The sequence below is a fragment of the Thunnus thynnus genome, chromosome 2, assembly GCF_963924715.1.
Source record: "Thunnus thynnus chromosome 2, fThuThy2.1, whole genome shotgun sequence".
Taxonomy (NCBI): Eukaryota; Metazoa; Chordata; class Actinopteri; order Scombriformes; family Scombridae; genus Thunnus; species Thunnus thynnus.
In genome coordinates this window covers 35,552,318-35,575,160 of record NC_089518.1, presented here as the reverse complement: position 1 = coordinate 35,575,160, position 22,843 = coordinate 35,552,318, and the positions used below count along the sequence as shown (strand labels likewise).

The 22,843-nt window shown below is 38.6% G+C and overlaps 1 protein-coding gene across 2 annotated transcripts in view; it reads left to right on the top strand.

Annotated features, from left to right (window-relative positions):
- The window catches only part of cfap299 (cilia and flagella associated protein 299), an 81,002-nt gene that overhangs the window by 12,146 nt on the left and 46,013 nt on the right, over positions 1–22,843 (top strand). For both annotated transcript variants that reach the window (XM_067572308.1, XM_067572317.1), the window contains exon 3: positions 6,231–6,321. In XM_067572308.1, coding sequence (XP_067428409.1) covers positions 6,231–6,321 — 91 coding nt within the window. The remainder of the gene's footprint in view (positions 1–6,230; positions 6,322–22,843) is intronic.

The window sequence follows — 22,843 nt, the reverse complement described above, 5'->3', positions numbered from 1 at the left end:
GAAACCACACTGTTAACATGTGCGAAGCAGGCATTCAGGGATGATAGCTTGCTCTTAATTTAGGACTTACATTGGAGTAGATTTTTTTTTTTTCTAAAACTTTGAAGTTTCCTGTAGCTCTGTCCAAATCTACACACCAGAGTCGACTTCAAAACATGAACCTGAATCATTACAGCTCTTTCACTCTGTGTTTGGCCTCTCAATCACTGAATACAACAGATCTCTACTCCATGTTGTGTCTCCAAATAGAATACATCCAGTTTTCCTCAATAAGAACTCATTGTGTAAAAGATGACAATGATTCCTTTGATCCACATTCAAAAATACACACTTCTCAGGCAGGCAATGCGCAATGTGCAACCTTCCCCCAACCCCCCAAAAGCTAAGGTGGCCACAATACACAAAGAAGGCTCAGGTAGAATATCATGCGTAGCACATGTGTAACTGATACATTCAGTTCATTGTAATCAGAGGTGACAGAGGATTTTAGAAAAAGCCCAAAATAAAGTAAATTGTCATGCTGTGTGGAATTTCCCTTGACGTCCACCAGCCCAAAATAATATTTTCCATAAGATTCATTTTCCCAAGCACTCTGAGGAAAAATATTCTGGTACAGTATGTGTTGTTTCATAAGAAATCACTGTATTATTGAAAGTTCCCATCTGCCATACTGTTGAAAGCTGCAAGCTAATGAAAGCTTCAATCTGTTAATCTATCTCAAGAATAAAAGAAGAAATTATTTCAAAGCACAACATCTGTTACCCGTCATGAAACGAAAATCTCTCGGAAAACACTATTTGTCCAGTCGCTGAATATTTATTTGCAAAACGAACCCTACAAATTAAGGAGGAATGCTAGCCTCCCATTCTGCAAAGAACTTTTTAATGACATTCCATTAATTATGCTGGGAATTATTTGCTGTTGCAAATTTTTGCACTTGTGAAAGAGGACACAAGTTTGTGCAGATCAAATTTGTTTGGCATGGGTGATGAAATTGCTACAGTACAGTATATTGAATTTCTTTATCATTCCCTGCAATAAGTATAGTTTTTCCTCAGCTGTGCAAACACTAAAAGGAAATTGTCTGATGAGATCAGAAGGGAGATGCATCATTCCTCAGATTGTAGGTCATTAGGGGTGAACACAAATTCAAAAGTGAAGGATGTGAGTATATTCAGTAGTAAACACATGAAGTGCAGAGGCCTCTGAAAGGGGAAAGTGTAAGCAAGAATGCAGACAAAGTTTTTATATCTCATATCTCATAATCACATTAACTTTGTCAAATTAGCACAACCTCAAATGCAAATGTAATGCTGTGGATTGAAACTACTGTATATATTATTATATATATTACATCCCCTCACAAAAAGATCATGTAACAGCATGTAACAAAACCATGAAGTGCACATGAGATCATTAGCGACTCATGTTTCCATCTCATCAACGGTACTTACAGTTGTCATGGAAACTGCAGTTTTGGCGGTTGCAAGGAGCAGATAACCTAAAATTTTATTGATCAACCAAAACAAACCAGTGGAAACAGCCATCAGTAGGTGAGCAGTGATCTAGGACAAGGCTAGTTTTGAACTGGAACCAGTTTCCAAGTTTAAAAGAACAAGGCAGTTGTGCAAATTTGAGTTTTGAATTTGCTTATTTATTCCTGAAAGCAAACTTTAGTCCTGCTATGGTACAGTACACATTCTACCTTGCCAGTTACACATGTGAAACAACAAAGTTTTGAAATATCACTGCATTTTTTTTTTTGCAGAATAACAACAAAGATTGCAAGTTTCATTGGAAAAGTCAATTTGAGATAGAATAATCTGTACAAAATCAGATTCTAGTGTGCATTATGTATCATACAATTGTGATGATTCGTCTCTAATCTTCATACTAACCTTTCATAAATGCCCATATGGAGGATTAAAAAAAACAAACCATTTTGTTTAAGCAGTTGACTTGTTGGAGTCGAGCAGGTTCAATTTTACAATTTCAACTATATGTTAAAAACTGTAATGGTGCCTAAATCTATACAATAGAACCATCTAAGCTGAAAAACAATCAAAATGCAAAGACATCAAATCCAGAACATCTGATAGGGCTACAGAGTGTAGATATTACTGAGGAAATGCTGGTTTAAAACAACAGTTTAGGAGGCTCACGGCCCAGGAAGAAGGCCCCTCAGCTCTGGATAAGGCTGAGTACATTACGCTGTGTTTATATGTGCATAAACACACTTAGAGGACAGTCACAGTGCCGGAACATCTGTTCACCCACAGCAGAGGTGGACAAAGTGTTACATAAAGCATGACAGGACTTTTTCACGCCATAGTTATAATTATTTATAGTTGTATAATCTGCGACATGAAGTTGATCAAAAGTGTTGCCACAACTTTCACTGACCTTAACTGACTGTAATGTAACATCTGTTAAGTCCAATTGTTATGACTTACTGTTAGCGTAACAAGGTATTGGCTCATTTACTAATGGTTCTCTGGCATTTATTTTGAGACATGTTAATACCTGATACTCTTGCTTTATATTTTAGGGTTTCCAGCTATTTTATCATTTTATGCACACCATTTTAGTCCCTCCCTATTGATTTAATTTCAAAAACTACTTTGTCAGTTTTGATTTTAAAAAACCCAAAAATGCTTCAACCCAAATGACAAAAATTTTGTATGTGAATCCCTTCCAAAACAACCCATTTGATGTTCCATAAATTACTCATATGAACATTTACTGATCTGCTGCCTGCATGATTAAGGTTTAGTTTATGTTAGGCAACTAAGACTACTTGGTTAAGGTTAGCGAGAGATCATGGTGATGGTTAAAAGAAATCAATATCGTTGTTTCTAGACAGGATGCAAATTGCACAAGTTGCACACACTTTATACACCCAACCATCCATGCCGACCTCCTCTTTTTCATTTGTCATACTACTTCGACGTATATCATTTCAATAAAAGCCTAATGCTGCTGTTATTTTTTGGTCCCATGCCGGCTAGAGGTCGCTTGTCAGGGAAACTTAAATATACTAGGTTATACTCTTTGTAGAAACACCTATAGCTTTCATATTTGTGGTGAGAATGATCTTTAAAAAAAATCTTGAAACCCAGACTCATGGAGCTTCAAAATTAGATTTATGTGGTTTTGTTATTGTTTTCTTCTCTCAACTTTTTGCACAACGTTACATATACTTGGTAAAAGTAATTTCATATCTGCAACAGCGTGGCCAGCCCTATAAACGCAAAAGTCTGTCACTGACTGACTAAATGACTGAGTGACTGACTGATTAAGTTACACCACTGGTCGGCCGAATGCCGCGTGACTGCGTGATGTTAGGTTGGTGCTAGATTGAACCAGCTGGAGGGACGAAACTCTTGCGAGATTTTAACCCTAACCCTAACCTTAACCCTAACCTCACGAGAGTTCGTTCCTCCAGCTGATCCAACCTAGTATTTACCATGAAGTTACACCATCAGTCAGCTGAATGCCACTACTTCCTGTATCCGTTTCCAATTAAAAGCCCTCTATAGCGTTTCACACACCGTCCGGCCATATACTAGGTTTTGACCTAGCCCTGTTTCAACAAGCCAGATGGTGACTGTTCACATCCCTCCCTCACCTCTTTTTTACTAATTTCAGGGCCCACCTGCCTTGACCACAATCCAAAAACAAGACACTTAAAACACAGGGCTGGATCACAGCTAGCTTAATACCTAGTCATTAGCCTCTAATAACCATCATTTAATAGCAAAATTCTTGTTATCCCTTCTAAATGAGGCTTGATAAGAAATTTGTTAATTGACGGGAAACTGAAACTTGAAGCGGTCCACATGTTTTGCTGAAGTATTATTCACTCTCCGTGACTGTGTGTGTTGCTTTAGCTACTGGATGGGGTAACCCCAGTCACTTGCCTCCTCAACACCTGTGTTTACTTTGGGGCCGCGGCCCCCATGACCCAGCAGCAATCCTTCACTCACTCAGAAGATGGAGTGAGGTTCCAGCCTCCAAATATGTGCTGTCCCTGCACTTTTACCACTGTGTGATTCCTTTAAGACTTTCATTATGGGGCACGGTCCAAACGACGAGTATAAATTACAATCCATTTCCAAATTCTAGAAAATTTAGACATTCAGATCCTGTTCTCTTTTACTGTTGGACTCTTTAATGCTAAGATAAACTAAGAGCAGAAATTGGTTGTTTGTCCATGCTTGTTGTGGCTGTTGTGGCTTTTCAAAATCCTTTGGAAATGGAAAGTGGATTTTAGGAGCCCTTAATGTAGAATCACTGAAATTCTCAGTGCAGCAGACAGAACTGGATTCAGTAAATGTGAATATTCAGCAGTACCATAAAGATGAAGGAAACAGATATATAAGTAAGGGATTGCTGGTTAAAACTCAGTGTTTGCAAGGAAGTTTGTGATTATTACTTACTATTAAAATTTCTGTTTAGGTTTAAATATTTAACTTAAATACAATTTTTGCAAAAGACCAAAATGTGTCTGAAACACCAAGTAATGAAAACCCTCAAGTAGTGAAAGCTTGCATCAAATGTGTAATCACAGTCATAATTTTGTTAATCTTTTCTTTAATGAGATATTTCCTGATTTAAATCATAATTTTACTAAGAGACTAGACTGTATTTTATTTAGGCAAAGTTTCTGTAAGGCTGTCTGTGTTAATTTAACATTTGACAGTTTGGTAGAAAAAATAAATATGTTTATATTTTTCAAAGTTAAGGTATCTAAAAAGTATAAATCTGACATCAGCACTGAGTCTCAGGTATTGTATTCGCACTAGACGCTGTTGAAAAATTTCAAGTGATACCCCCCCTTTGTTGGTTGAAGTTCTCAGTTGCCATGTGCTGATAACATAACTTTGATAATTAAATAAACCAATATATTTATCTAAATTAGGTTAGTTATCTCAAGCAATTTGGTTGGTCAGTCCCAAAGTGGACCTGTGCTGCTAGGAAAAGAGCTAACTGCTATCATGCCAATGTTTAATTGGATAAAATTGGTCGAAACCAATTGAATATAAAATTGAATAACTGAAATTAGTTGAAAATAAAAGTAGTTTACAGAGCTCAGATCATCTTTGGGGTTGAAATACTTAAATGTACAAAAGCAGAAATTCACGGCACACACATGGACTAAATGTAAAATAAAAAAAATTATTAATACGGATGAACCTTTCAGATAGCTGAAGTTAATAGAAACAGTGGTGTTTTGTTTTTTCCACTCCACTGTAACTTTGATTTCATACGTCTTACCATTTTCTATACTTTCTTTCTCCTTCTGCATTCCCAACCACAACTGAGAGGTTACCAATGACCTGTTTACTGCCTTTAAGAATGTTAACTTAGTGTGGATCTGATGAATGTTTTGCACAGTCAATCCTGGATACATGCCAAAGTTCTGTTGTTCGTACAGCAGTGTTAACTGTTCAAATATTAGTGCCAATGTTTTTTCAGGTGTGGATACATCAGTGTGTGCCAAAACCATGTTTCCATGGAAACAGGCCAGCCTGAGTGTCAAAAGCTGCCACAGTATCACATAAAGTCATTTAACTCTGATATGATTAATATTGCACTGCATACTGAAGTTAGAAAATACAGCTGTGACATCTGCCGTTTGGCATGATGATTTTTTGCAATTTTCAGATTTATTTCAAAATAAAAAAAAAAACTATTCATCAACAGTATCCAGCAACATTTCTGTTAGGAAATGGTATTTGGAGTATTCAGGCGTGTCCTTGGAGCTTGGCAGCTTTGGCGAAGTGCTGACTAGATGCTGGCTTGAGTCTACCTCATGACTTTGATTGCATGTCATGCTCTTTCTGGCTTCCATCTTATCTTTCATCTTGCATGCTTATTAATTAGCTGTACTCATTTTATGTATCATACTTTCCGATTCAAATCTGGGAAAATATAGTAGTATGCTCGCAAACAGTTGAAATGGAAACTAATAGAAATTCATGGAAAGGAAACACCTCGCTTCTACAGTGTCAAAACAGCTAGAAGGGAAAAAATATAGCATGATTTTGCACTTGAGCAAAGAATATTGTTTACTTAATTGTTTTTATAAAGCAAAGAAAGGACAAAGTACCCTGAAGCTACAGTATGTTTAATGGTGAAAAGCTTCCATAAAGAACCTTTAAGACTTTATGTGACTTTTTTCAGGTTAAGAGAAACATTTCAAACCGTTTGAGTGTTGTCTTTTCCAGGACACTGGCAAGTGCAGGAAAAGAACTCAAAGATAACTTCCTGAAAGCCCTGGCAGAGCGAGAGGAGGCCAACCGCAGTGGGAAAATGACTGTGAGTACATTATTACAGCACTCCAATTGCTACGTAATGGGATTCCCCTCAAATATTTCTGCAATTCCATTAGGATGGAAACAAAATCCATACTGTGTCAAGTTGAGTGGAAATGCCGCCCCCCCCTCCCTCTCCAAATACCATGAGAGCCAGCTGCCCGCCCTTCTCCCATCCATAACCCTGTTACCAAACTCCAAATACCTTGTCCTAGGTGTGCTTTTCAGATTGAACCACCCAGATCATTTCTAGGGGCCTCACCTCATTACTAAGTCTGATCATCTGAGGGGCTAGAGTATAAGCACGGGCGGTATTAACAACTTGTGGAGCATTCATAACACAGTATTCCACCACATGTAGGTTATTTAGCTTTGCATAAAAACAAATGCATTTTCACACCATAAACAGTATTGGTAATTTTGGTATAAATATCACCCATATTTACACAACAATTGAAACTTGAATATCTAGTTACTACGCACAAGGACTTGTTCTGTATAGTTTCATAATACATACATATTAAAACTGAATAAATGCATGATTGTCTTGCATTTAAACATCTTGTCATTCTTTAATATGAATACAAACCATGTGGCTAAATAAGATTAGTGCTTATACTTGCAAGTTGTTAAGTGTAAGGGAGTCTTGATTAATTCATCCTTGGCTACAAAAACTGGCTTTGTGTGGGATGTGGAATATCACCTCACTGGTGGCGTGGCAAATGAGCTGTAGCTGGTGGGAGGAAGAGCAGTACCAACTGGATGTGGTTGGTCTCACTCCTTACACACAGCATCTTCCAAAGTTGCTGAGGGTGAGAGGTGCCAAGTACATGCCTGATGGAGTGCTGAGAGATAAGGATTCTTTCGCCCTCTGGCTGATATCACGGCGGTAGTCTAAAAGCTTTGCAGTGGCAAGGTTCCAGGAGTGTATGAGATTCGCTCTGAGATGCTGAAGGCTCTGGATACTGTTGGACTGTCTTGGTTGGCCTGCCTCTCTAATGTTGCCTGGAGGTGTTGGACAGAACTGGAAGATGGGAGTTTGCCCATTGACTCTACATTTGCTCTGCAGGCTTGGAGAAGTCTTATGACAATGTAGGAGTTTCTTGTGGGGGTTACATTGGGCAAATGGGGTGCTAGCTGTAGCAGCCCTTGTATATCTCCAGTAAGAGCTGTGTCCATATTCTCCACAATTGGGCATTTGCAGAGTTGCAGTTGTGCTCAGCAAAGGCCGTGCCTAGTCACAGATTCTTTTTGTTATTTTCATGGACATAATCTTCAGATGCAGCTGGTGAGTGGAGAGACTGTGACCTCCAGGGCACACTGAGGCAGTTTGCAACAGTGTGTGAAACGGTTGGAATGAAAGTCTGTACTTCCAGGTCTGAGGCTGCAGTGCAGTGCCAGGAAATGGTCAGAAAATGCCTCTTTTGGGTGCCCCATGGGAGTACAAGTACCTTTGGGTCTCCTTAAGGGTAAAGTAAAGCGAGATATCGAAAGGAAAATAGGTGTGGCATTGGTGATGATGCAGGCATTGTACTAGATCACCTTTGCCTCCATGCTGAACTCTCAGCTTACCAGTCTATCCATGCTTCAACCCTCACTTTATTATCGAAAAAAATTAGATTGCAAATACAAGCTGCCTAAATTGATATTCTTCACAAGATGAACTGGGAGAGGAGCTCAGACATCTGGTGGAACCTTGGAGTGGAACTGATGCTGCTTCACAGTGAAAGGAAACAGTTGAGGTGGTTTGGGCATCTTATCAGGATGTTCTGGACAGGTCCAATTGGGAGGAGACCCAAGGGCAGACCTGTAATGGTTGGAGGGAGCACATATTTAGTCTGGCCTGGAAATACCTCGGGATTCTCGAGGAAGAGCTCAGAAGATGGACTTTTAGGATACCTTGCTTCGTCTGCTGCCTCTGCGACCTACAGCTGATATGATTATGAAGATAGAAGGACTGGAAAGTAGTAAAACAGATCTAAAAATATTGTGCGTTAGTGGGTTTCCTTGCTATTTGGATCTTAATTGCTTACCCTTCAGTAAGCAAGTAAGATCCAAATTGCCTGAAGTCAAGCGTAGCTGTTAAGTGAGCCCAGAGAGCTAAAGTGAGATTTTCTGAAATCACGGGCCAATCCTGCACGCTTAATTAAACTTGGATGCACCAGAGAACTACTTTAACCTTTTGACCATTAGGTTGACTTTTATTACTAACATTGATTTAACATCACTCTCTGTCCCGATTCTGAAAACCTTTATGCGGTGTGCTGAATGGAATGTGTAACATTTGAAGAATAGTGCTCAGCATTGTTAGTGTTGATTGACTTCAAATGACTCACTTCCAAGCTTCTGGAGTACAAAAAAGGAGTTTTGTTTGACCTCTATTTACCTACCCCTGTGGGATTTGCAATTATGAGATCACATGAAGTGCATGGCGGGGAGTAGAAGTAGTAACACCAGAAGTTTTCCCACTGGATGTTCACTGTGTAAACATTGCCTTGCAAAAGCCCTCTCTCTTTCTTTCAGCCCTTCATAACCTAAGCCAGTTGGGAGATATTACTACACTACAGCTACTACAGCGTTTTCCTTTCAAGGACACCCCCCCCCACCCCCAGCGAGAAATTAACTGATTTAAAATATCTCTTCCTGTATATAGAAAAGAGACAGTACAAAAACAGGCAAAATACGATGTTCTGTATCACTAACATTGTTTTGCTGACATGATATTTTCCCATCTCCTCTTATTTTTCATCTCTTAAGAGCTTCCTTTGCTGAAAAATTGGATCAGGAAGATGTTTATTTTCCTTTGAGCCCCTCTCTGTTTAAAATTGAACCCACATTTGTGCGCTTAATACCTCTTCCCTTTGAAACTGTTTAAGTAACAGGTAATCTTAATACAGTTTGACGAGGCTTGACCTCATTGGTATGTTTACATTACCCAGATGTATTCCAGACAACATTTGCCCATGTGTAGACATACAGTATAAAACATGTTGTACCTTTCATGTATACGGTACATTGATAGTGTATTCATATTTTAATTGTAATTTCCTGGTATGCATTGATCCATGTGGTCTTGATACATATGTTACACATGCTGTATTTTTCATACTAACATCTGCTGAAAATTGCAAAAAGTAATGCAGTCTGAAGAAGTTGGACACGGTTCGATTTTCTTCCCTCTGCTCTCCGTTGCACCTATAATCCTCTTTATGAAAGTGTCAAATTACCCATGTTAATCTTCGATATGGTTCAATAATAAGACCACCCAGCTTCGTAAGGTATCTTTCACACTGTTCAACGAGGGCTTTCTTAAAGCCTTATTGAAACACATGACTCAAGCTCCTATCTGCCACGCTCCTCAAACCTGGAGATCAGTCCCACTAACAGATTCCAGGTCCTCAACTCTGCACATTTTTACTGCACTCTAATGCAAAGCAGTCCTTGTCCTACACATGTTATTCACTTTTTCCATTATTTAATCCATTTTTTATGTTTTCACATCATTATGTTATTTTAGGAATTTAATTAATTCTATCTGGTATGTTTTAACAGACCCACTAGCTTTATATTCTTCATTGTCAAATATGCATTTTTAACTCTTTTTAACTCCTAAAAATTTCATTCAACAGTCTTATATTTCCCATCAAAGACAGAATCAAAATCTAAAGCAAATACAAATTGTCCTGTTAGTATAATTTGATTGTAAACCTTTACTCTCTTTGTTGTAAACTCAACCAAGCCTTCCTGACCCTCTCAAGTATCACCGACTTAATTTATCATGAAGTGTTTTATCATTGTTGTGAATGACTGTAAGGACATAGAAAATCTTCCATTTAGGTGCACAAAAGAAGAGGAAAAGAAAATACTTAAAGCGGAGTTATTGGCTTTCCTTTGAATGGATGACATATTCATTGTCACCTTCATCAGTGGAGGGGTCACTCTTTTGTCTTCCTTTCATGTCACGCTCAGCCTTTCAAGTCAGGTTGAAATTACACCTGTCAGTTAATACGCTTGTCAGGTCATTTTCTTCTCTTTGGGGCAGTCTCTACTATCCTACTGCCCCGAAAGACGTTACAAAAGATTGATAGCAGACATGACTCTTAATGAACAGAGCTCATCTTCCCTTTGTGTGCGGTCCCTGCCCCCCTCCTGTTTCCCTCGCTCTAGAAGCAAAGGGAATTAAGCAAGTGGAGCCTATTTTGCATGCAAAATTTTGACATTGATACATTTTTTTTTCCTCTCTACTTTTCTCATAAGCACTCAGCATTTAGTCTGTAGGAGGAGCCCTTCAGTATTTTTTTCTGATCAGCTGAACTTATAATGCCTTCAGTGCCTTTCCGTCATTGCGTTTTTACTTCCCCAGCCCTGTTGTGAAAGCTGCTTCGCTGCCAAAAGTCACTCACAAACAAAAGCTGCACCTGGGCAGCTTTGGCTTTATTTGCACTGGGTAAGAAGTTAAGTTTTTTATCAAATCCAGGTCACACCTGCACAGGATGCCTGAGGGTGTCCATTGTTGGGAGGTTCACATCTGAAATTGAAGGTGTGCTGCCACCACCCACCCTGCTCCCTGTTTGTTTTCAGGTGTTTGTTGAGAGGCTCTGAAGGTGTCAGTGTGGAATTGCTACATATCAAACTCTTGTTAAACTAATGAATTGGCACAGAGAAAAGCATTCATACATAAATCAGTGTGTTACGCAAATCTTTTAAGTTCAATTTACTGGCATTAAAGGGTTATTTAGCCAAAACTGATATACGCTCAGAGATCATGTCGATTACCTACTTACACTAATAGGATTTACGTAGATTAAATAGAAAAACTGAAGAATTTAGATTAAAAGAAATCTGATTCAGGTCTGTTTTAAAATAACACATAATGGCAGCCTATTATGGGATACATGTGCCAGATGTTTTTGACTTTAAGTGCCGTAGTTTGTGGAAAAAATGGCCTGCATGTCTTGCTGTGGCAAAAAAATCAATTTGAAAATTCCTGCATCCAAATCTATGTCTGAATCTGCACCAAAAACTAATCACCTTGTTCCTTAGTCCATGGCCTAACCTTTTCACCAAATTACATTAAAATCCCAGAACCAGTTGTTGAGATATCCTACTAACAGATGAATTTGACTGAAAAGTTATTGTCAGAGGTGATTATTGAATAACTGAATGTGATTAGTTTTGTCATTACTTGAATGTAAGATAAATCTGTCAATTTAATCTATCACAACTGGACTCAGCCCTCATACACTTGGTGCCACTACCATGAGATTTTTTTTACAGATTATAAGAACTTATTCTGAAGAAGAAAATTTAGGTTTTACACAACATCATGTCAGTCTGTATTGCAAAGGACAAGTATAGTGGGAATTCAGATAAAGTTTAACTGTCACCTCATGTTTACTTCCACTTTGAATCGAATGGAATTTGATTAAAACCTGTTTGTGACTTTTGTTCAATGATCCCAGTAAAAGTCATTGAAGTTGTGTCTAGCTGTGTCCCTGTGTGAGTAAGGCATCATCAGGCATGACGACAAAAAACAAAATGATGGACCCAAGTTTTTCTTTAACCCACAAGAACCCATGGTGAGACAGGTGTCACCAACCCTTTCAATGTTCTGGAAATGTTCTGGCTTTATCCTTGATTTTAACTCATGAAGTCCCTAAGTGACATCTACTGAACATCCTGGTGCACTCATGTGACAATGTGTGAAAGCTTGTTTTTTGTCACTAAACGTAGGTTTCAACCCATTTAACAATTCTGACGCTTTAATAAGACGTCCTGTATTACATTTAACCTGTTCTGACCACAATATCGTTATGACATATCAGAATTAAAAAAAAAAAATTCAGAAATGTGTTCCTTGTAGTCCATTTGGTCTGTTTTATATTCCCCATAATTTTCCTTTAAGGAGAAATGGGTCCGGGTTCTTATGGGTTAAATTATTTGAAAATGTTTCGTCAACCAAACCACATTAATTTAACATACTGTATGTCATAGTTGTATAGTACATTTTAAACGATTTTATCCACAGTGAATAACAAGTATTAAAAAGAAATGACATGACAGACATGATTACAGATTATGATAAATGTATTTCACCGTCATCAAATGTTGCTGAATCACTTTTATGTAATTACAAATCATTTTTCAAATGACTAAATAACATATAATGTACCTTTGAAGTGAATATTCACTGCCCTCAAGAAGCAAATAAATATAGTTCTTATTTTATCACAAACAAAGTCATCACTCACTCAGCAACAAGAGGTGACTTCATTATAACAATGCACCTGACTAAGTGCCTTGCCATGAAGAGTGAGTGAGTATGTTTGCTCTCAGCTCATTCCCAATCAGCAGGGCTGTAACAGAAGTTAGTTTGTTGTCTCACTAGTAAAGGACAAGCTGAGGGGAGAAACATTGAAGCTGTCAAACCTGGTGAACAAGAAGAAATTCATAAAAAATTAAATTCTTTACCTTTCTCCAGAGATTTTATTGCAAGCAAGACTTAATGCTCAGATCATGATTACTGAAAAGTTGAACTGTGAGTAAAGTGGAAGAGGAATGGTGGTAAAATTTGTGCCAATTTGGAATTACGACACTGAAATACTATCTGGCTTTAACATCCAGTATCAGCTGTATACTCTGCCTGGCATTGTTCCTGGATTATTTTTCAAATTGACCACGATAACAGGAAAGATGGGTCTAATTAATCAATACATGTGTTTATCTCATGGGTGAAAAAGCTTGTAATAAAGGGTTAAGTTAGTTCAGTCTACTGAAGTGAAATTTGAGATTTAGCAGCTACAGTTACTAATGGAATAAAAGGTTACTTCTCTACTGTGTGTGACAGTTTAATGTTGAGATATGACATCAGGTATGTTACATGACCTATAAATGTTGGGAGCTCTTTGTTCATCTCATTTCGAAAACGTACCGTCAAATTACATGACAACAACTAATGTTGCTAAGGTGCAGCAGCTAGCGTTTCGACATAAAGCATACCTTCATCAAAGTGTTGAAATGTTAAATAGTTGTTTGCCCATCTGTTGAGTCACCGGTTTGAACTCTGAGTTGATGTGTCGGGATTCCCTCATCCTTATTCTATTAAAGAACTGTTCTTGACTTGTATTTTACAGTGAAGCATGCAGGTAAATGCCATCTCAGGTACACATTTTGACACCTTATAACAATGGATGAGGTTATTTTGGACCAAAACGAAGATCTTTGTTCGTTGTTATGTCTCTAGAGCTTATCTGGCTCTATTGCCATCTGTTTGTGCAATTTTGCATTTTTTTCCCCACACGTGCATCATTACATGAAAGTACATGCTCAGAAGTTTTGATTCATAATTCATAGTACTTGGCCAAGAATGAATATTCAATAATTCGGGTTCTTCAAGGGACAATGGTAGACCAATGTAGACATTTTAAATTCTGTTTGACTATTTTGAGTGAAATGATTTTCAGTCTCCCACCCTTTCAGTTGTGGAATTTCGCTGGTTGGCCTGCGCTACGTGTCTCATGCCCAGAGGGGACATCCTGCATAAAGGAAGTGTTTGTCTTTGGTCTGTGGACCCAGCGCGTTCTGTATTGATAAGCTCCTGTCGCTATAGATAATAAGGTGGTCAGTCATGCAGCCCAGAGATCAAGTATAGCATTGAAATTAAAGAGGAATTCCCAGCCCTATTGCATTACAAGCCGTGTGTGTGTCCCCGCTGCCCAGTCCCTTTGTCCTTGTCATGAGCAGTAAAAATAACAATGGCAAGTTTGATTTCAAAGCAGCAGGACCAAGGTGGACAGCCTTTAGAAAGGAAAGAGTCCTGCAGGGCTATCATATAACCTTGACTTGAATGGTGTCACAGAGTTGTGGAGAGGTGGGGATAAGGCCCCAACAGTTTGCAACCATCTATCAAGTAGACAAAAAGGGCTTTCTGTCTGGAGAAGCAACCATTGTGATATTTGAGAATCACCTAATCAGCATGTATTGTCTTTTTTTAGTTCTAAGAATTGATTTCACCTGATACACACATACAACAACAGGGTTTGTTTTATCACTGAGTGTATATCATGTAGGTTTTTCTAACAGGTCTAAATTTACGTAACCACTTTTTTCTTCTGAGCTTTGAACTGCAACACTTGGGCTGCACTTTCTCACAGTTGCAGTTCTTGAGGAAAACCATAACATTTAACTGTGAAATATTACTCTTGGCTGATTACAAGACATGGATTTCATGGCTAGTGTCTTAGTCTATAAAAAGAAAATGGATAGCCAATGCATTATGTGTTATGTTAGTCCGCACAGCCAACATGGCAGCTGTGCCCCGTCTCTCAATGCACCATATCTGCCACTGAGGGATTTGGAAAGGAATGAGGAAAAGAAAGATTAAACCACCATCAAGTTATATACAATTGTGCTTTAGCGCTCTTAATAAATGGCAAATGAAAGATAATAATAGACTGTGATTAATCTGAATCATGCATACTTGAATTATTTAGACAGTTTTCCTTGAGAGATACAGCTGCTATCAATGGAAGAGCTTTGACATGCAATATTTTCTTGAATGAAAGCATAATTAGTTGGTTAAGTTACAAAAACCAAATCCAGTGAGAACATGCCGTGGGCCATTTGGAACCTGTTCCAGGGTGGATGAAAGGTTTGTTTACCCATGAAATCAAACGTCACATAATATATCAGACCTATCCCAGAATGCAAGTGGCACAACTCGCCTCACTGTTTTGCCACTGAAAGCCTGGATGAGCCTCACGCTAATGATTTCTTCTGCACCCCTCCCTTCTTTGAACAGCTGCTATTGTCCAAAGACATTGCCCCAAAAATGTGGCCCCTGGACCATTTTCAGAGCAAATGAAAACGGATACACTTAATCTAATCTCTCTGGGCCTTTTTTTTTCTCTCTCTCAACGCATTTAGTGGATTTTTCAGATACACTGGGAACACATTTGGGCTGTGGACCATCACCATCAAAACATCCATCAACTTGATTTGCCACTGGGAAGATGGAGAATCATATTAAGGTTTTCTACTTTGCATCAGGTAGAGGCCATCTGGGAGTCTGGATAAACTAGGATTGCTCTTTGTCACCAGTCTTTAAGAGCTCTCATACTAGACACAGTTGAAGATTGATTGGGATGCAGATTACTGAAAGGATTCCTATCATTTCTTTTGGTATTAATGCAGCCTCTTGTGCTTTATCTTGTGTTAATATCTCCTAAATCACTGGCGATAAAGACTGTGGATACACCGAAGCTTACGTCTTTGTAGTTCTTTTCCACTGCTGCAAACCTGTAATCTGGGGGTTCCCATGACCTAAATTTTGAAGAAACCAGTTTTTCCAGTGCATTTTACCAATGGTGGATACACATCATTATAAAGGCAAAATCAGGACTGACTGTCATTTCTATATGTGCTGTTTGGTAGACGATTGGAGTAAGACGTTTTGGGTTGGACAGCAGTGTAAGAGGAGGTGTTGATATTGTCATTGATTTATTTTCTGTCACATCTTGCCTGGACTTAAGGTGTTTTCTTGGTGTTATGTTGTGTTCTGTATGGTCTCCTGGTTTTGCACGTTTGTTTAGTCCCTCGGTTCATCACTGCATCATTGGTTTGTTGGGTTGTGTGCTTGGGTTTGTGTTTGGTTTTGGATGGGTTAGTGTAGATGGCATTCAGTTTGTTTTCTGGGTTTTTGTTCTGTTTCATTTGTGTGTTCATGTACCCCTCCACACCTGCCCTGCATTTGGACTCGTTAGCCCTGCCCTGCTGTCTTCCCCACACCTGCCCTGTGTTAGCCTAGTCAGCCCTGCCCCGCTCCCTGTGTGTCCTCAGCCAATCAGCTCCCTGTATGTTCATTCCCCTCTCGAGTTCTCCACCCATCTACCCACCTGCACCTCATCTCCTTGTTAGTTCAGTTTCTTTAAGTTCTGGTTTTCTGTTCAGTCTTTGTTGGATCGTTTTGTGCCGTTCCTTCTGCGATTTCTGTTCAGCCCTATTTACCTGTCCGTGACCGTCCACAATTAAAGAGTTTTTCATCATATCTGCATTCCGGTCTCTGCGTTTGGGTCCACTCCTGCATCTCCTGAGCCCTGACAATTTTCACATCTATGTGGACATTACTTAACTGTAGTTTTTATAGTTATGTCTCCAATCCCTTTTTAAACTTGCACTTGTGTGTCTTTGCCTCAGTTTTTGCTGTCCTGTGCAAATTCACACCCACTCGTGTCTTTCCATTGGCTTTCTGTACAGTGACACTGCCTCTAAAATTCACCTCATGTTCTGTCTGAACACACGGCCAGTAGACCTGATAATACAGGAGTAGTCTACAGTGCAGCTTTAATGTAAACTTTATTGTAGCAACGTTTGGCCATATTGTGGCCCGAATATTTTTCTTTGACATAACAAGGTCACAGGCTCCCTGTTGGAGATATTTATTATAATCCCGTGCTGTGAGGTTAAAATCATCCATTGCTCTAATCAATCATTATTTATACCCATATTATCTTTTGCATTCCTTTCATTTGCACTTTTCACGGACTCGTGAACCATGGCCTGTTTTTACTCCAGCTCCCATCCATGTAGTGGAGGACACAAGGGGCATGTGCCTGTTGTATGTAAGGGAGGATTTAACATCTTTGTTAAATACTATCTGAAGGTTTCTGGCTTGTCCCTGGAGGAATGTACACCATGTCATGTGCAGGCAAGATTTTTAGACTCTTTAGGCTCGAAATAAACACTTTATGTAACAGTTCCTATAATAAACCTGCTACACTCTGATATATAAGTACTTTTAAATCAACAGAATGGATGGAAGAGCACAAAAAACATTTTAGATGAAAATAAATACCTTCAGTCTGTTCATTTTTGCATTCACAGCCTCACATTTTGAAATAACACAAGTTTTATTGCCGCAGCCAACGTAGCCATGCTACATTACCTTTGTTTACATGTCTTCTGCGTCCCATCTTTCTTACATCATCCCAATGGATTTGCCTCCAAAACAGTGATTAGACCATTCCAGTTTGTTTCTGGACCATCCTCTTTCTGGCCTCCTATTAGGGAGGAAAGCCAAGGGTTACTCACACATTCATGAACTCATTTTGTGAGACTCCTGTCGTCTGTGAGGCTACAGGTGTGGTGTGCGTGTGAGGTTTATGTTTTAAGGAAGTTGCAACTATCTATTTTAAATGAGAGAGTACTTAGCATCAAATGATCTAAAGGAAGAGAGAACATAAATCCTCAACTGATCCAGAGTCCTTGATGGAGTAAATTTAGCAGTTGTGTTGACTACTTTTGTCATCCCCATCAAGTCTATTAATCTTTTCTCTTGCTTCAAATCAAGGAAATCTTAATTGAACTGCTGGCAAGTGTCACTGAGGGGTGACATGCGAGAACTGTTTTCAGATATTTTCAGACCTCATATCATCATCTGTCATAAACAGTATTGGGACAGTCTTCATATTCTGAGTTTTTTCACATGAGAGAAAAGGCTCTGTATTCTGGATCACAGTAATTGCTCAGGTTCTTGTTGATGTGAACTTCCAGCATTTATAGGAATGTATCAAACTGGGCTTCCAACATCCTAAAGTAGTGAATCTGCAGCCCCAGTTATCAGCCTGTTAAATGCTCCCTGCAGTTCCCTTTTTTTTCTCAAGGGACTCAGATCCAGCCTCTGTGTGCAAACTCTTTTACACTTAGCTATGCAGTAGCTATGGTATATTCTGAAAGTACCACCAAGGTTCACTATATGTAATCGTTTTGGCTAACAATGTAGCCCCATGAGTGACGAAGGAATCCATTTATGGTCAAAACATTGATACCCAATCTGGGAATCCAGCTAGTCCTTATCCGCTCTTAGCAACATATGGAGCACATTCTTCAGAATCTTCTTTGTTTTATCACCACACACTGGACTGCTTTGGCTGTGTATTATTCCACCTGAGTAAATACTGCACGGCATCTCTCCTACTTAGAGCAGTGCACATGTCGTCCAGAGGCGTCCAGCGCAGGCCTCAGCCCCTGTACCTCATCTCTCCTTGTCTTCGATCAAATAACAGTCTCGTCCCTCCCTTTCATCGAAGAGCAAGTCCAGGAGTTTGTGTTTTTGATTTGAGTCTTGAGAGACCAGCTGCTACTGATGGACAGTTTCTCATCTTGTCAATGTCAGCGTGTCTCTCTGTTTGCTACACACAGTTCCGCTGAAATGCCAAAGATTTGAGCTCATAGTTTAACTTTCAAGCTTCTAAAATCTAGACAGGCCAAATTCTCAGCATATTTTCATGTCATTGTAATGCATATTAACACATGCATGAGGTTCTTGCCAGGGAGCAATGCAGATGGTTTGAGTCCATTAACAAATACAAGGGATTATATTTGAGCTACCTGATGATAATAAACAAAGGATACATATTTAATTTTGTTGTCTTTTTTCCACTAAGTTAACTTATTAATGTACGTCATCTACACCTAATGGTAAAACACACATTTTATTAGACACTTAAGACCTCAGGCGCACCAAATTTTGGCAGAGAAGTGTCAGTTTGAAAAAGTAGAAAAGCGCACAAGAACACAAAAACAAACAAGATAATGAAAACGATACAGCTGACATAGTTTGGTGTTATTTATATAACGTGGAAGAAGAAAGGGAAATAAAAGCCACCCACATTAATTACCCAAGTTCCTTACCCAAAGAGATGTGGTAAAACAAGAAACAATAAACACTAATTAGTGCGGCTGATGTAAAATGGAGCAAAACCTATGTATCATGTTCGGTATTAGGGCTGCACTTTAAATATAGGTGTTGAAACTGATAAAGTTATTTGCTTTAATGAGCTTCGCTGGAAGGCAAACAAGAGTGAAATGTGCACGCCCGTATTTGTTTGAAAAGCAATATGTAACCTATTTATCTTATGTCAGATAGTGAGCTCAGAAGACCTGTTTTTGATGTGTTTTGAATGCTTGAGGATAGTTATGTGACTTTATAGTTTTGTGGCATGTTTTTTTTTTCTTAAATGCATAGATTTTGCATTTGCATTTTAAGGATTTTCCTTTTTGCACCTATAATTTTTCAGTTTAGACTCAAATTCGCTAAACATGTGGGGAAAAACACTGTGCTTTGAATTTTCTGAGCTATTAATAAAGGTTGAAGTAGAGTTTCTGGCACATTTTCACCTACTTCCAAGGTGCATGGAGAAGGGAAAAAGGTCTAAAGAGGTCAAAACTCCAGCAAGACTTGTAGTATATAGAACAACTTTCTGTTCTTGGGTGAATAGAAATCATTCAGTAGTGTAGACTTGTAGAACTGGAATTCGAAAATCATTTTTTCATATGTGCTTTCGGCTGTGCATGATCCTATTAGTATTGCCTATTAACGTTATGTAAACAATTTGACTGAGCATTGCCAAGTTTGAAGTTGCAAAACACCAAATTATAATTAATGAGGTTTTGGAAGTGTAGGCTGTATTAACTCGTACTGAATTAATTAATTAGATCATTATGACTACAGGATCATGGATACACATTGATTTGATTGATTTGTTTTAAAGTGCAATGGAAAAAAAATCTCACAAGGTTGCACTGCTGTATCGCATTGCCTCTGGTACAAGAGATATTTATTTTAATCATTTTTAAACAGGTTGTACTCATTTTTTACACAGTTCTCTGTAGTTTTTACCTGTTGGAGGGCCGCAGAGCAGTGTGTAGAGAAAAAAAAATGGACCAGCCGCGTAAAAGTAGAGATGAGCAGCGCATTGCCCTTGTGGGTGCGCACAGCTTCCGTGGTCAGTATAATGGACGCATTCTGCTGCAGCGCATGTGTCGCGCCATATCTGTGCTTGGTGCAATTATGACAATTAAGTTCTCAGACAACTTGAAAATATATCCTTTTACCAAAAGCTGAAATGCAACCCAACCAAGGAATACCTTAAGGAGCTGCGAATATTAATTAAAGAGGGTTTTCTTGATGATGATATTTCTCCAAAGGTGTTAACAAATTGTTGAATGATGAAAACATATGGGAAAAAAAAACATTTTAAACTACGGCAATTGTATTTTCTTTTTACTTTGTTTCCATAGTACACATATAATGTATATTTAGCAGCTGCGGCACCATTACCAGACATTGCAGCACACCTCTGCAGGTTTGTGTGGAGATGCGGGGTGCAGTTGTGGACATGTTTATTTGTAACCACCGTGGAACAATCAGAAAATAATGTTTTGTTCCTCTCATTCACTGGCTTTCTCGCTACCACTGCTCACTCTCCTCATCCACGCTCTAGCTCGCTTGACCACTGCTTTTCTCTCTCTCTCTCTCTTTCTCTCTTCTTTTTTAAAATGAATCGGGAAGCCGTCAGCAAAGTCTAACTTTACTTTTAACATTATCAAATGAAGAGAAATGTCCTCCCCTCTTCCTAGTAATGTTTTCGTCTTCCCTCGTGGCAGGGTTGTATAGCGTTACAAATTGCGCTTCTCCAAAAGTTGATTCTGGTTCAACTTTCTGCCCCTGCGGCCCCCACCCCCGCACAATGCACAACCCGTCTGCTGCCAGCTGGTGACCTGAGGCTGGTGACGGGAAAAAGAAAAGTAAAAAAGTAATTTTCTCTCACTGAAAAACGTAGTCTCCTTGAAGCTTATGACAAACTGCCAAAAACAAGCCAATGATATGCAGCAGCGAAACAACAAGCGTTTGAAACAGCTGTTTTGTATTTTGAAAGACAATAAAATTCAGTAAATAGCGAAGCTGCCCGTTTCATTACTTTATATTCATGTAATGAATATACAAATATCAATTAGATGGTAATATGCATGAGAAATTAAGAAAAAGAAAAAAAAATCAGTTGTAATAATCATCCGCTTATAGTGATTAATTTGACCCGGACGGAAGTGATCACTATAAGCGATTTCCACTGTATTTCTTGGAAGCGTTATATTGATGATGTGTTTTTACTTTGGAAAGGACCAGTCCCCACTCTATTACAGTTTTTACATTTTCTAAATGGTAACTTTGCATGCAAGCCTGAGATTCACACTTAACTATAAGTGAGATTCACACAACTATAGCCTTGAAGAAATTAATTTTCTCGATATAAATGTAACAAAAAAAGATGATGTCCTTTCTTCCTCTCTTTACACCAAACCTACAGATCAGAATTCTCTTCTTCATGCTGAAAGCTTTCATCCCATCCCTCTTGCAGTTTTTCTCGATTGCTTACACACTTCAACTGGGCCTATTAACTAAACATCCCAAACCATGACGCCATCTACCAAAAAAGACAGACCCATTTCCCAAAACTATAAACAGTATTCCCCTGTTTTCACTCATGTGCTCATTTAGAAAGCTCTGGCATTCAATATCATTAACTAAAGTCAGCACAGATGGAACCCAATTAACACGCAATTCCCCAGGTGGAAACACTAAGACTCACAATTGTTCACACACCAATCAGAACCTCAGGTTAGATAGATAAAGGGCCATGGATCAGAACACTTGTTTTGGAGCAATAGATCCACAAAGACCTAGAATAAATGTGGTTTATTTCTTTATGTAGAAACTGTCTTTTTATTGATTTACATAGAAAATATTTTACTGTATTCTACACTCTTTACTGTATCAGTTGCATATTTTTTTTTACAGTAGATTTACTTTTTCACTCAATTTCAGTTTATTTTACTACAGTACATTGAGGAATTTAAAATTTTGAAAATGTATACATGTGTTGTGTCTTTATATTGTGTTCATCATGTAAAGAGGTCATTCTAGAGGAAAACCATGAGCACCATTATTCATTGCAATAACTGGTTTTTAGAGTAGTGTTTTGAATTGATCTCACCAGGCTATTTTGTAGTGTTTGTGTATTTGATGGGTTTTGTGTGATGTCTGACAGCAAAGTTTGGTTTAGATGTAAGATTACATAGTTTTGAGCTGAGAGTTTGGTTTTGACATGAAAGTTTGTGATGATGAGTGTGCAGTTAAATATTTGTGTTATGGGAAATCGAGCATAATTTCAAGAAATGTGTCTTGGCAATCAAGAAAAATTGTGAGAAAAGTCTAGGTCAACTCACTAGACTGAAAAGAGTATGTTAGACATCTCGTTCCCTTAAAGAGCATATCACTGAACATAGGAGCTCCATGAAGAGGAATGATGTAACCAGTCCTATCAAATAGGCACATCAAGTACCACCCCTTCATTGCAGTTCTCAGTTTGCAGTTTGGTTTATGGACCAAAGATGGTGTCACCCATGTCCTTTACTGCACACTCCCCTTGCCTCTCTGCCAGTCTACGAGTGGACTGAAGCCACATGACCATATACCCAACTAATCTTTGTAGGTGCCCCATTGGCTGATATGTGTGTGGATGTATATGATTGGCTGTCTTTTATATATTTTTTTTACATTTTTTTTTCATCATACCTATCCTATTTAAATGTACTGTGTTTCATGATGACCCTGATGAAGGCCACCAGCTGAAACACGTTGGTCTAACAATAAATTTGTTCTATATACTTCAAGTGTTGCTGGAGTT